At 42.8% G+C, this 15,942-nt stretch overlaps 1 protein-coding gene across 2 annotated transcripts in view; it reads left to right on the top strand.

Moving 5' to 3' along the window:
- Positions 1-15,942, top strand: part of LOC131890918 (cell adhesion molecule 2-like) — a 61,385-nt gene that overhangs the window by 42,762 nt on the left and 2,681 nt on the right. For both annotated transcript variants that reach the window (XM_059240373.1, XM_059240372.1), the window contains 2 exons: positions 10,861-11,069; positions 15,277-15,406. In XM_059240373.1, the coding sequence (XP_059096356.1) occupies positions 10,861-11,069; positions 15,277-15,406 (339 nt within the window). The remainder of the gene's footprint in view (positions 1-10,860; positions 11,070-15,276; positions 15,407-15,942) is intronic.

Raw genomic sequence — 15,942 nt, 5'->3', positions numbered from 1 at the left:
CCAAAAGGTGGATGGAGTTCAAATCAAGTTCCACTGTGAGTATATTACTTTGTACGCTGCATTCGAAGGCTCTTCTTGGCCTTGATCACGGTGTGTATTTTGTTGAGTTTGGCAGCAGAGTTTAGCAGCCTTTCCCCGCAACCCAAACCCAATCGAGCGTACCTAGGCAACGACAGTCTTAGCTGATGGTGGGTGGCCCTTGAATATATTGAGAACAATTCCAATATTGCTGGTCCCAAGTGAGCTGATTTGATGCTGCGGAAAATGCACTGGCCATCGTGATTTGATTGCGAGCACGACAACCAACGAGTTAGAGGGCCGCCAAATTTGGCTCTTGAAAGTTCAACCGACTTGCTTTGGGATTCGTCTCAATCGGTCTCCTCCTGAAAAGAAGGAAGGAAACGGACCTTCATTGTTCCTGGAAAAGGGACCCAAGATATAAATCACGAGCCCTAATGCCTCCCGGACAGAGCCAAAATCTGCATTCCAAACGAAGCTCAGGCGGACTCCAGAGATTTCAAGAGAGATGCTCAACACCATGAAGGAAAGAAAGGTTTCGATTGTTTCTTTCATATCTGCATAACGTTCCTTCGTTATTTATTAACGAACAAATGAAACTCGCGAGTCAATCTCCAATGGGGTAGGTGGGCATCATGAAAGAAGGCCTTAGCAACGCTATAAAATTTGATCATTCGTGCCCAGGAAAGAGTCAGTCTCTTCGTTCATCGTGTATTGAAAGCCGGACGATGTTATTAAAATTGGTCCAAAATACTTACCTATGTAGTCTAACGATATCGGAGACCTCATTCACAATGTATTGCTACTGTCAATGTTTTTTTTTGTTTTTCCCACTTTTTGCGGACCTTTTTTGTACTCATTCATGGTAATGTTATTCCTCCTAGTTTGAAATTGGAACCTTGTAATTCATTTGCCTTTATGTTGTTTGATAAATATTTGATGGGCAAATGGATCACAGCTGGTGAGTCTGGTTAGCCCTTATCTGGGAGATTGGTCGGCATTTTATTCAAAAATGTGTACAAGTTTGTGAACAGATCAAGTTCCACAAGGTATCTAATGTAACGAGGAACGGTTCATTGTGTGCTACTGCGTGTAAAATACGCAATTTTACTCAAGGTCTTGAGAGGGTAGGGGCTATGGCTATGGCAAGAAATTTTCCTTGTGAAAATCCTCGAAAACGCCCATTCTAGCATAGACATGAAGTCCAAAACAAAACTCTTTGGAGGCTTTAAAAGATTTCATTGATTACGAATTTCAACAAGCCATGTCAAAATCACGGCAACCAGTCGTTATCGTTATTTGCCACCAAAAGCAGGTACAGTACAGTTTGACAGACCCAACAATTCGGGTAAGCCTCGAATCCAACATGAACTACTACTATGTTCGTAGTGTGTGTACTTGTGACAGACATGCGATTAGGCACTAAGCTATGGAGATTGCCATTCCAACCAATAACTATCATGTCATTGAAGTATGAGCCTCTTTTTGACACCTCAATCGCTAACCAAAAAGTTCCCATGGCTCAATATTTTGCCGCCATACAAAGAAATTTCTCTTGAACATGAAAGTGAATTTTCACCACCTCAAAACGAGCTGGCGGCGTCTAAAAAGCTGGCAAATGAAGAAAATGACACCCATTTGTCATTTCTCTCCAGCTGTCCGCCATAAAAGAGGCCTGAGCCGCAATTCCGCTATTCCGACAGGGTTGCCATCTTCGTCCTCATCGACATTGCCAGCACAGAGCACGAGGGTGCGAAGGTCCGAAAATGTTTATTTGTCCCAATCCTATAACTTGTTTCTTGACGTCAATCCCATTGGTAGATGTCATTAGAAACCTTGCTTGTCACTCTATGAATGCTCGCTCCACTTGTGAGGATGGATAGATGGAGGGAGGGATGGAGGGAGGGATGGAGGGATGATGGTTATGTTACCATATGTTTGCATATCCCAAGATAGAGTTCTACTCAAGAGAGAGTATGTCATTCACCACCGTTGGGTTGACTCCAGATTCAATTTGGTCCGGGTTCCTTTGAAGGAACTGGGGTATCTTTGAAGCGCCATTTGGACTTGATTGAAGGCGTCATTTGAGAAAGCACCTTTGAAACCGAAATTTCGCCCCCCTCCTCCTTCGCCTCCTCCTCCTACTCGTCTTCCTCCCCAATCAAACTGAGAGCTTTGTGCCACTCCTGGGGACGGACGGAGAAACGAAGGAAGAAACGAAGGAACCGTCAGTCGGCCGATAGAAGAAGGATCGACGAAATATCCTCAATGACCTCGTTTTTCCTAGACTCGCAACGCCAAAATATTCCTGTCAAACCCGTCATCCTCATTTTTGGTTGGGTGAGGGAGAGAATCGTATATTAGTAGTTCGTTCCAATTTACGTGATATTAACACATGAATTGAGGGATCTTGGATGGGCCTTAGATGAGCCTTTGTTACGGGGGTTGCCAAGGTCTTTGTCCACTTGGCTTTCGCTCGTTTTTCCCCGAATTCGGCTCGGGTTATTCCCCGCTACAATACTATGAGCAGATGGGCCTGGCCTTTGACGATATTGAAAATCCCGTGGATGAAAGCATTTGACGTCAGGTCAAGGGCCAGGTGAAACTTTTGGCCTTCATCCAAGCAATTCCATCTGTTCGCACTGCATATTCATTGCTATTTAATCTCACCCAGGAAACAAACCTCGGCCGTGATCCTATTCAGATCCTTTTAGAATTCTTCTAAAGAGCCTGTCTCTACATATACGGTAACCATTATTGTTGTCGCGTTGAAGTGAACGGCAAAGATTATTATTCACCTTGTAACCTTTGGCTGGTGGTGACGTCGTCCTTGGCTGATAAAAAAAATCAGTGTCAGTTTGAATGGTACATTCTTTCAATTTCCGAAATTATCTCTTGAAATATCAATTTTGGTATCCTTGACCCCATATGAATTTCCCTAAAATTGCGTGTTGAGCGTCCTCTAGGTAAGGTTGGATGATCAAGTTTTCAGCAACAAAGTGTGTTACAACAGAATGACGAAACAAAGTATCCATAGGATTACGCGGTCCTCAATTTTTCAACATCGTTATCGCCAACCACATTCTTACAAAAAAAAAAATGAAGTCTAAGATATTGAACATTTTCATCAATACTCGGCTCTTTTACAACACTTCGTGCTTGAATTAAATCCAGTTTTGACGCAACAATTTTAGCTGTCTCACAACTACTAAAAGCTCTAAAGGCACACTGGGTGAGCTACAAATGAAATTTTGAATAGAAGAGAGAGGTTGCGCAATGTTTTACCCCAATTTATTTTATGAGAGAGGTCCCCGGTTCGATTCTCGTCTGTGACTTTTCCAAAGGACACTTTCATACTCGTAATCTGCACTCTCAGACGGAGAACTCGTTTGTTAGCGATATATCGGAAAAAAATGGACGATGGCCGGGCGAGGCTCAACCCTCCGACCCTAGCCAGCTAGCACTCACCAGTCAAAAAGGAAACAACAAAAGCTGTCCCAATCGACCTTGAAGGATCGTGGCCAGGTTTCAGAATCAGGAAATGTCAATTGTTCTTCTGTTTGGTTGAGCAATGAATACCTGCACGAGCAATTCTCTCTTTTTCTCTCTCTCTCTCTCAGCCGGATGTCACAATTTGTGGGAGCAAGTGTTTTTGTTCCAATTTCATTTGCGACATACCACGAGCTATATTTCAGGCCACTGTAGCGGTGGATGCAATTGCCCAGGAGGCATTTATAATGCCATAACAACATTCGTACAAAAGAAAAATATAAGTGCACTCCTGTTCTCCTGACTTCCCTCGGTAAAAAACCAACTTCAAGTGTTTCTCATTTCACCGAGTTTTGACGAAGCACTCTGCTTGTTGGAGCTGAGCTGGGTTCGAAGCTGAAGAGACTATTTCTTAACAAGACAAATTCAAATTAAGACCGAAAAATGAGAACGCACAATTGCCTGGATTGGAAACACGATCGTCCTGGCGCCTTAGAGTGTGCATTTTTATCCTTGACAAGCCCAATCTTTTGCATCTCGTTTCTCATTTTTAGTGAGACTGTTTTTTCTGTATTGGTGTAATGCATCACTCGTGGAGCTTTAATGTAATCCAACAAACACGCCTTGAGGATCATAAATTATTTTGAAACACCGCCATAAGCACGTCTCGGCAAGTCGTGTGTCGTTCCCCTCAGGAATGTTCCAATTGGAACCAGTCGAACTTCAGATTCAATGAGCTCCAAGTTTAGGCTTCTTCATCCCTCAACTGTATGTGTTACTAGACCGCACTGGGCTGGGTTCCTATTAGTCCTGATTGGTTTGGATTGGTTTCAAAGTATCGAATGATGGGAGACGATCCATGTCCTACTTTCAAAGACAAGGTGCTCAAGTCCTAGATCTCATTACTGTGCTGTCCTCCGCCAGCTACTTCCACAGTTGTGTTACTGCACATCATACGTCTAGTGGTGGAACCAAAAGAAACCTTTGGACAGTGTGGGTATTTCTGGCACTGGTTCCCTCTAATGAGAAAATGTATTGCTTTTTGTGCCATATTTGTATTCTGAAAAGGGACGACGAGCAATGAAACGTTTCTCATTCCATTCAGTCGTCTAAGAGAATCCAACCGTTTGTACAGACTTGGTCGTTACGTGACCAATTGTGGTTCAACGTAACAGAATGCATGGAATGTGGCTAATGTGGAAATGGTCCACCACCACCGAGTTGTGCGTAAAATGGAAAATGGCTCATCTTAGTCTCCACCAAATTGGATGGAGCGTTGGTTCTTCAATCATTAAATTTTATGCTTTCTGACAACAAAGAGCTTTGGTTCTATCCCGTATTGAGCACTGCTTGGATCGAGATAAGAGAGCACCTTTTTTTAGCTATTGCCATTGTTTCTAGGCGAAAAGTGTATGATGGACAGGAATGGCGTTGCAGAAGGCCGAATTGGTTTGGTGCGCATTTTTTTCACGCTTTCCTACACCTTCAACGCCTCTGGAGAGAAAAAAAGAAGACTTGGAATCTGTCCTAGTCAAGTACGAAAGGGGCAGCGTAGTTGGTTGGAAGTAAATGAATAGAGTTGAAAAGTTGAGGGAAAAGTTTTTTGATCAAGTTTCTCCACTCGCTTCGCATGCAAAACAAGTGGATGTGGGGGGAGGAGGAAGAGCAGAAGGAGGAGGGCCTTTTTCCTTCGAGCTAAATTTACGCAAGGAGATGAATTAGGCTCGTTGAGGTGAAGCCCAACCTAATTCTAGGGTAGATAGTTTTTTTCGCTCATCAAACTTTTTGGGTCCACCACCATTACAATTGCTTTGGGTCAGACGGCCAGTATCAAAATAAAAATGCCGAGATATGTATACTAAAACCAATGAGTTTTCAGGAAACAGGTTGGAAAGGCCGAGTTATATATTGCGGTTATGAACGCACGGCTTACCATTTCCGTGGAACTATTTGTCTCTTCACGAGAGTAAAATTGAAAATTCATAGGCATGGCGGAGCTAATCCAGATTAGAGAGTCCTAAGACGGAATAAATGAGTTTTCAAAGACATGGTAAAATGAGGGAATACACATCTTTTGGCGCGACACACTTTCTCTCTGAAATGAGAATTTGGCAGTGAGAAGGAAAGCGCCTCAGTCAAGTTTTACGAGGTTTGTCATCGACCACGATCTGCCAGACAATTTATATTGATTTATGAGATACCTACTTCGTACATAATGGGAACATATCACAGATTTGAAAGCTTCCCAAAGTGGAAAAAGCGATTTTCCCCCCAATTATTTTACAATGGACTACTAATATTTTGACCACACGTCCAATGCAATACTCATTATACTTTCATTATTCAATCAGCTAAAGTTAAAGTTTCTGCATGAAATAACTAGTGTCATAATGTACTAAATGCTGGTCCCAAAGAAGGGACAAATTTACTCGAATACATTTATGTCCTTAAACAAGAGTTTATCTTGAAAATTACATTCCAATCTAGTCTACAGGCTAATAGGCTAATAGTGGACCTGAAAACACCAGTGGCGTGTAATGTAAAGCCAGTCTCTAGCTTGAATTTGCATAATTTAACGGTCCCACGTTATTTCCAAGCTTGTTGGACCAACGAGTTAGCCTATCTGCAGAGAACAAGTCTAGACGCAAAGGCCTGGCAATGATTCAGAAGCCAAGATACGTAATCACCACTGAAAGGACCTCAAGCAATGTCCAACACCCCTTCCTCGACGAGTTCGATTTCGACAGGATTGGTTGTTCCATCAATTTAATCACTCACCCATCTTCACCCTGGTTCAGCCACATTCAGTGGTGCCACCCAGGCGGACTCCAATTGTGTCAGTCGTAATTTGTCATGGGTTGGCCGAGGGTTGAAGTGATATTGTCCCTGCTATTGGTTGGAAGGACAACATCTCGAAAGGACTCACTCCAGTCCGTGAATCATGGGAGAGCAAAAACACCTTCCTCTCAATCCTGCATCGTGTTTAGTTTTTAGAACCGGGGGACAATGTCTCAAGGTTGAAAAAGTGACAATGAGACCCAAATATACAACTCGTACTGCAGGGTAGCCAAAGAGGCACCCATCCTTTTCTTTCAAACTTTGTGATGGAATGGGTTCTTGAGCCAAGGAAAAACAGAATGAAAAAGATCGGAAATGACACTTAATATCTCATGATCATTGAGCCCGTGGTATGAATCCGAGGATTTAAAGAACACCTTTTCTGAGGAAGGACAATGAGGCATCCCTGGGATAACAGTGCGGCGTTATGCCTAGAGTCCGACTGAAAGTGACAAACAAATGCCTATCAAGGGATCTGAAACGAAGCTTGGATCCGTGATTTGGGAGAGAAATGAGCAAAATGACAAAGTAGACGCAGAACAAACATATTTCACCACCTGGCCCTGAAAGGTTTTGCCATTTTACTGTCTTCTGGGAGATGCAAACAAAAAACTACTGTCTCATGTGACGCTGAGGGAAACAGAGGGAGGCGAACAGACCGGAAATTAACGAAACTTTATTCCCCAACCTCACAATAAGTACAAACTCCTGTTTTGAAATCTGCAGACAGGGGTTTTAGCACAAGTAGTCGTCGAATCCCTCACGCTCACAGGATTGAAATCCATAAACCTTTGGTCTAAATGCCAAGCAGTGCATCGAAAATGATGCCAAATATGGGGAAGGCCTGGGAATTCATTAATATCGGTTTATTTGGCTCGGCTCTCCTACTAACATGGAGCGGCTGAGTGGCAAGAGTGGAAAAAAGCGACGAAGAACTGGTGAAGTGCGGCTGTCAGTCCAAGGATTCTTGCCATTTCGTTTGGACTCACTCCAAGATTTATGAACAACAAAGTGAAAAAGTTTCCCATTTCCAGATTAGAAGACATGAAATATGACAGCGGAAGTTTCAGTGAATCATTTTGATTGTCGGGGAGAAGTTGAGGTCTCTTCACTCTATACACAATAAAGTACAGTTGTGGTGATTCATTTTCTCAAGTTTCGGTTCGGTCCAAATTGGATGAAACAATTATTAGACGACTGACAGGATATTGAACCCATCAACCGATTGCAGTTGATTGAAGCTAGTTTGGATCATATGATTAAGTTTGGTACGAGGTCTAATGTCAAGAAGAATCAGTGTACAACGAATGTCATTCAATGTAAAAATGGTCATGTCTGATTGATTAAAAACACACCATAACGACAAATGGTTAAGAACAATAATAAAGCAACGAATACCAACGAATTAGTATAAGTCTTTGCATGAAGCTCTGAACATATGGTTGGTCAGCGATTTTGGACAATTACCTATCTAAATGAATTTAAAATCTTCGGCAAGGTCAGACTTAACGAAGGGTCAATTCAAGTCTGACGCTAGGAGGTTATAGAGTTTCGAAACCCGTTAACATCTTAGAATTCGGGCATGACTCTGCAAAGTAATGTTTTCAAAAACATCACTTCAAATTTGAGCTTATTTTTTAATACCAGCCACGGTACAGGTCACCTAAATTCAAGTTCTGCCCCATGATGTCCTGATTTTAAACAGTACCTTCATGTGCCTCGGCATTTTTTGGGGGAAGATATACTGTAGCTTGGGCTTCCAGTGTCCTAATATTGAAAAAAAAAGAACCATGCACAAACACAATGATTTTTAAAGGTGCACAATTTTTGTTATGCGGGCGGAAATGTAATCGTAATTGAAAATATCTCAATTCTGTCCCTTCAAATGCAATTGATTACAATTACTCTGTTTCTCAACGTATTTAATGATAATTACATTTACATGAATATGTAGTTGTAATTACGGACAATTGCAACACAGTTCTGGTCATCGGACACCCACGTAAAAATGAGAACGAAGAGTGATACGTACAAAAGTTCGTGTATGTGCAACTACTTTGAGGCTTTTTGAGTTTCATTATTACTACCAAGTGACATGACTGGACAGAGCAATGCCGGTTGAATCTTTTCATTATGGTCGCCCCAAATGGGTCAACACGGCATTAGTTGAAAAAGTGGGGACATGGTAGCTTTTGTTCTTGCAATGTTTATGAACTTCATGCGATGATGACATGCCTAACTTCAAAGTCATAAACACCCATCTTGGGACGACAACTTGCCAATTCAGGAACAGGGGGAACCAAGTTTGAAACATGTGTTCCTTTGAGAATAGAGAGAAACTTGAAAGTTGCCAAATCCCTTGAAGAACTTTGTCCATTCATATGGTTATTTAAGCCAAGTTGATCAGCAAAAACCCAACACAAGTTTCTCTTGAGATAAAGTTTGATTAATTTCCACCTCACACCTCAAGACACCCTTCTCTTTCATCAACGAACTGATGAGGCTTTTAACCGACACTCAAGATGTTCCAATCTGGGATCCATCCTATATACGCACACTCCCAGAATCGGGGTCAGGAGCCAATGTGTGTTCGATGGCACTTGAAACATGACGTGGAAAAGACGTGGTGTAGTGGTTAGCGTCGTTTCTTAGAATGCGTGCGGTCCCCGGTTCGATTCTCCAATGCACACCCAAAACCTGGACACATAAATTCGTTTCGCTTGGCTTTGGTGCACTTGCTATTGTTGCAAAAATTTCAACCTACCGCACGTTGAGTGCCATTGCTCAACTATAAATAGTGATATACTATTCTATATAGCATAGAATGAAAGGCGAGTGGTTTGGAAGCTTCCACAAACTCAATCTGTTTCATTGTATATTATTCATCTTGGTGTAATATTTTGTCAATCTTCCGACTTCATTCACAATTTCGCTCCTCCTAAGAAAGTTCAAAAGGGCATAATAAATCCGAAGCCAAAAACTTGTTAGATAACATAATATGCCGAAAAACCAAGAGTGTTGAGAATACAGGCACCTCCAGCTTGTCAAAATAATCATTCTTTGTACCAAGTCTTTTGCACTTGATAATTATGATTTAAAAACTAACAGGAACACATTTCTGTGTCATGGTGTAGAGAGCAAGTGACACAAAGCAAGCTATCGAAAAAATATTTCCGGGCGAGGTTCACCCCTTCGACCTTGGCACTCACTAATAATAATAACAACAAAAAGCGTGATGAATAATTCTTCAATGGCGCGCACCAATGATTCTTTGTTTAAGCTAAAGTTGGACCAAAAACTGAAGGTCAAGGTGACATGGTCCAGGCATGGCCAGGGAATCAAATAAGTGTGCATGTGGTGGGAAAATGTTGAAATATATTGCATGCGATATTATGCCGATTATCAGTAAATGATGCCCGTTTGTAATGCATGGCTTTGGAGCTTTGGACTCCTGCAAGACGTATTACATCGGGCTGGTGCCCGTCGATATCCTGCGATCCATAACAAAGGATAATCAACCTTTTGTGAGGAAATGGAAATTTGACGGAACCCACTCTGGTCCAGTTAAAGTTCGATAAAGGTAGGTTGGATGAGAACGAAATCGCCTATTTTTTACGCTTCTCTGACTCTGGGAGCACTTTTTCCCCATTGTCGCCACAGAAAGCGGCTTTCGATCAAAGAATCCTTTTCCCAAAAAGTTGAGAAGCAAAAGAACTTTCTTCGCGGGTGACCGAACCAACCAACAACTACCAGTCGGTCGTCTTTCCAAGATGCGGCCGGCATTTTTTTACTTCAAAGAACTGATCTCTCGTTGCAAATTTCCTCTCCTCCTCCTCCTTCTCCTCTTCGATAGTTGGCTTGCTCGAGTGGCCACTTCAGGTGGAGCATATTATCATTATATGAAGAAACTTTTCGTAAAAAAAAGCATCGCATTGTACTTGAATCATCTGTACCCTCGGCGGCAAGGTACATTTCCAATATCGCAAGCGATCAAAGAAGGTGCGGAGAGATGGGAGACAGAAACAGAAAGACAGAGAGAGAGAGAAAGAGAGAGAGAGCTATCGTTTAGCTTCTGCCCAGTTTAGAAGACCGAAAAGTGACCACTATCGTTAAAAGATTTACCCCCCCCCTCGAAGAGATTACACTACGTATTTATCGATCCCCTCACATAATGGTGAGTGAGTGAGTGAGAGGAAATGGCAGTTAGTAGTGCAGTGAATTGGTGGGTTGAGCTCCCTTCAACATCTTCAAATCCACTTTAGTACAACTCTTACTCTTGAGATGATAAATGGCCTCGATTTGACAGAGGACCTCTCTCCAGAGAAAAATGGTTGTTCCCACTAGCCACGACGAGGATACATACGTACGAACTCCAGTAGGATATGGAGTAGTACCGAAGAGAACAATAGTAGTAGTAGCAGTAGTAGTAGTAGTAGTGTGTAGTAGTAACTGAGGAAGGAGATAAATACTCGTCTTATAAACTATGAACCCCGTTCTGTCTTTCTTTGATTGCAGTGCCTGCGAGTGGATTGTCCAATTTACGCGTGAGCATTCCCGAGACCATTCAGCGAGGCAAGGATGTCGTGTTCAATTGCTCGTTCAACCTTCAAGATGAGAAACTGTATGCCATCAAATGGTATCGCGGCACCTACGAGATCTTCCGATTCATTCCCAGCGAAAAACCACCGGTCAAGACATTCCCCTTAGAGGGATTCAACGTCAGTGTAAGTGACAAAATCTCAGTCGGCCATCGATCCAACTCAATTCCAACAACGAGGGAGGAAGGCCAACAATCAACGAATGGCTATCGAAAAGAAAGAAACAACCAGAGCAATCTGTACACATTTGACTTTTTGGGCACAAGGAACTTTCCCACAAACTCGGGTTGGACATGTGAAAAGCTCTTTTTGTCTACAATGAAAAAAAAAGTTTCAAAATGGATGCGTGACTATACCAATATGTTACTCAGGTCGTTCTGAGAGACTAAATTCGTTTGATACCAAGAAAAAATTGTCTCTGTCAAAAACGGGCCAGTAGTTGAATATATATGATCATGCTTTTTTTCGGAGCAGTTTACAATGTAACCATTTGGTATGAACGTATCCCTCGGGCTTTTATCATTCTGTCTTTGTTCCATAATCACAAAAGGCAATAATAGGAGACTCATCTACTTAATGATTAGGGAACATACATACCTGGTTCCCTTCAGGTGAGCACTTTGAGCCAAGTAGTTAGATTAGGCTTTGTTCCATGGGAACTTAGGAATGATATTCAGTAATCTGAAGCATCATACTCGGTCTAAACGAGTGTCAAGAACTGACAGGAACTTGTCAGGTTTATCCTTGGGAGACCCAAATTGACCCCTTCAATCATACTTCGAACTATTTTCCTGATACTGGATTGTTCCGGTAATATTTACCAGAATGTGTGTCATGTGACGTCACAAGATTTCTATCAACCAAAAAGGCCTGGCTATCCCCTGAATGATAACCAAACATAACTATTGGCAATGCACTTCCCAAATGCATTTTGAACGAAAACAGCATGGAAATCTGGACTTTTTCCATTTGATCCCAAATGCCAGGTGCAAAACTGACAGAGCGAACTGGAAATAAATCTCTCCAACTTTAGATGCAATTATTTACACAAAACAAATAAAGGTTTCTGATATCCTCAAAGTGAAGCAGCCTTGATTTTTTTGCTCTTTATACGTTATTACTGTCCTCTGGTGGATCTTTCCTTCGGGGTAAGGGATTGTACTATTGAGGCGAAAAAAGTTGACAGACTCAGTGATGTTATCAATTGGTGTGGGACATCACTTTTGGGCACACAAGTACACGCCAAATTACTGTCTTTAAAGATGATGGACTCCGTATTTCAATTTTCTTAAGTGCTAATGCGAGAACGAGCGCATCAATTGCGATTTCCATGGCACAAACTCCTTTCTTCAGACAACCTAAAACCATGATCAGCTACGCTCTGTCAGATAGACACATTATAAACGATCATAAGTGGTGGGTTGGAGCTCTATATTACCAAACGCTTTGAGCCCACTCTTCTCTCATCCTCTCCTCATCACATAGCCGTGGAAGCCCAAGGCTTCACCATCATTGGCGTTTACTATCTGCCAACCACGGACTATGATGATCTCGTCTCGGACCTCACATCCATCCTTCAGAAGGTGAAGAATCCGCAGAAAGTCATGATTGGTGGTGACTTCAACATCCATCCTGACTCAAGTGAATTCTCCGAGCTCGCCCAGATCCTGAGCCAATGGAGGATCACTCAGCGCTCCGACCCGGGAATCCCAACACACACCCACTCCCGGGGTGCCTCTGTACTTGATCACATCTTCATATCAGACACTATTCCATCTCTGGCCAGTTTCATCCATCCACTCGCCGTGTCTGATCACCTCCCGATTTCAGTCACCTTCAAGATGCCCAGAAATTTCCATCATCTGGTCATGACTCGAAATGGGAGGTGTGTGGTCAATGTACAGAAGTGCCCGGCTCAACTTGAGGCCCTGCAACTATCCATCAACACCGGGGATTGTGAGCAATGCAACTGCAGTGGCCCAAGGCATTTCGCAAGCATTCAAAGAGTCCTCCTCCTTGCAGAGGAGGAGAGGAACACTCAAGACCCCGTGGTTCAGTCCTTACCATCGAGAGCTGAGGGGTCAAATACTCCAAAGGTTGTGAAGTGCCAAATCAAGCCAAACATCAGAGACTTGGGAGCAATATGAGATATCAAGAATTGCATATCACAAGTCTCTGAGGAGCGCCGAGTCAGCCCACGAAAGGTTGGAAGTGGAAAACCTGCGCTCTTCATCGACCTCGTCCCGGATGTCGGGCTTGTAAAACCTGGCAAAAAGCCCGCCACCAACTCGGAAATTCCCGTGAGTAGATTCCTCCTCCACTGTCAAGAACTGTTTGCATCAACATCGGAACCTGTAGTGGAGGAGGTCCAGGGCTGCCCAGAAGAACACCACCCACTTTTGCAGCCCTTCACGGAACCCGAGATGAACGTGGCCTTCAAGAAGATGAAGAGCAAAGCTCCCTCAACATCTGGGGTCTCTCCTTTTCAACTTTCACTTCTCTGGATCCAAACCCAGCCACTCCTCCAAGATCTTTACAACCTCGCCCTTTATTCTTCCTTCTTCCCACCAACGTGGATGGAGTTAGCCATCATCTTCATCCACAAGAAAGGGCCCAGGGACATTCCAAACAACCATCGGACCATCACCCTGGCGAACCCCTTCTTGAAGATGATGCCCGCCTAACTAGCTGCTCGCTTCTATGGATTGGCCGAGGATAGGGATCTCCTTCCCTAGTTCCAATTTGGTTTCCGGAGGAGTCGCTCTACCACCACTGCAGCTACTCTACTCTATGAAATTGTGTATTCTAACATCAGCAACAAGAGGAGAGTGTCCGGATGCTTTGTGGATTTTTCCAAAGCATTCGACAGGGTGGAAGAGTTCCGCGCTCAGTCTGTGTCCTGCTGTCCAACATCTATGCGGGACTCAGATGCTTCATTCGTTCTGGTGAGGACCTAACCCCCTGCTACTTCACTTCCATTGGCCTTCCGCAAAGGGATCCGCTATCGCCAATTCGTTTCAATCTTTAGGTGTCCGACCTGCCTGAAGCCCTCACCCACCAAGGCCCCACCATCAACCATTTTCCTGTTCAATATATTCAATATGCAGACGACCTGGTTCTCTTGGCTAATTCAGCCGTGGAATTGCAAAATGCCATCAATGCACTCAACGGTTATTGCCAAGAGAACGGACATCAAGTCAACACCATCAAGACGAAGGCCATGGTTTTCCATAAAGGTCGTCTGCCTCCCACCTCCTTCCATATTAACAATAGTCCGATTGAAATTGTCAATAGTTTTAACTATGTCGGTTTCACCTTTTTCCACCCAAATCTCATTCACCAATCACCTCAAATCCACAATAACTAAGGCTAGGGCCAGGATCGGATGCATATGCAATAGGCTTCCCATGAAGAATCTTCCACTTCCAATAGTCCTTCAACTCTTCCGGATTTATGTCACCTCAATTTTCCTGAACGTCCTTCCCGTTTGGCTTCCCAACTCCGCCCAATCCACCCTCAAATCCGCCGATGCCACCTACACCAAGTTCCTCAAGCGATACCTCTGCATGCCCCAATGTGCCAACAATGTATGGACGCATTTCCTATGCGAAACCGAGCCCCTCACCATCGGGCTGGCAAGGTTAGTGTCCGACAGTGTTGGAAACCTGACCTTTCCGGAGGTGATGTCCGGACACAAGTTGTCCTTCCCGATCAAGGACTTGCTAACACCTTATTGTCCTTGGACCGATATCCTTTGGAGTATTGGCGGTCACACACCTTTGTCCGGCTCCCGGCCCAATGCCACCAACGATGGGAGCTGCAAAAGATCTGTTCAATCAGGCCCATCCTCTACTCTGCAATAACCAAGAATTTCATCATTTACCTTTAGCTAACTGTGTTTATATTGTCTGTGATTCCCCTCTTCCCTTTTCTCATGTGCACTGAACCAATTCTAGTCATCTCTGCCATGATATTACCAGACGCATGTTTTATCGTTTTAACGATTTTAGTTTCTTCTTTTATTTATCTTTATCTATATTTGTGTAAGTTGTTTGCATACGCAATTTTATTAACTTACGAGTTGACATGACCGAGAGTCGTAATAAAGTATATATTCATAAACCGTTGTATTTTCTCCATATCAACACGGATTGTTTTTGTGTACGGATCAAACAAATATGCCCTTGTTGGAACAACTTTGAGAATGCCATCATTGTCGAAGATAAAGGAACTTCTGCGCAACTTTGAATGACGATATTCTTGCAACCTACCAAACTCCTTGCTCTTGACTACAAAAATGCTTTTCAATATATTCTTTCATTTTCATCGACAGGCATCTTCGTCTGGCTGGAGTCTCAACATGCAACAAGTGAGCTTCATCAATAGTGGTGCCTACAGTTGTGAAGTCATCGCGGATACCACATTCCATACTCTGATAGAGACCAAAGAAATGCTTGTGATAGGTAAGTGATAATTTGGGGTCGGAAAGATATTTGCTTTAGGTTAAATTAGGCTTTCAACTATCTCGGTCAATTTTGGGCAAAAAATTGTCATGAAGTTTAACCATAAAATAATTTAAAACAGGATTTTTGGGGAAATTGAAGGAATTTAGTCATGTTTAGGGGAAATTTAGGAGAAATGCAGGGTGGGTGTATAAAAATCGGGTCCCTGCTCAAAGACCAAGGGCAATGATCTGAAATTGCACTGAGCCCAAAGAGCAAGAAGATCGTGAAAATTATTAATCAAGCAATTTTTATCTCAAATACCACACTAATACTTAAATATCCAAACATATAAAAAAAAACATTTTAAGCTATTTGTAACATATCTTTACGTTTTCGGAACTTATTTTGGCGGAATTCGTAACTTAAAAACAACTATTTTGACCAAAAGTACCGACTATTTTTCCGGCGCCTGGTGATAATGATCAAGATTATAATTTTAATATTCAGCAAAATTAATGGATCATGGCACTGCAACTGCTTGAAAAGCAGATTCA

This window comes from Tigriopus californicus, chromosome 11 (assembly GCF_007210705.1).
Source record: "Tigriopus californicus strain San Diego chromosome 11, Tcal_SD_v2.1, whole genome shotgun sequence".
Taxonomy (NCBI): domain Eukaryota; kingdom Metazoa; phylum Arthropoda; class Copepoda; order Harpacticoida; family Harpacticidae; genus Tigriopus; species Tigriopus californicus.
This window is presented reverse-complemented; position numbering and strand designations above follow the sequence as displayed.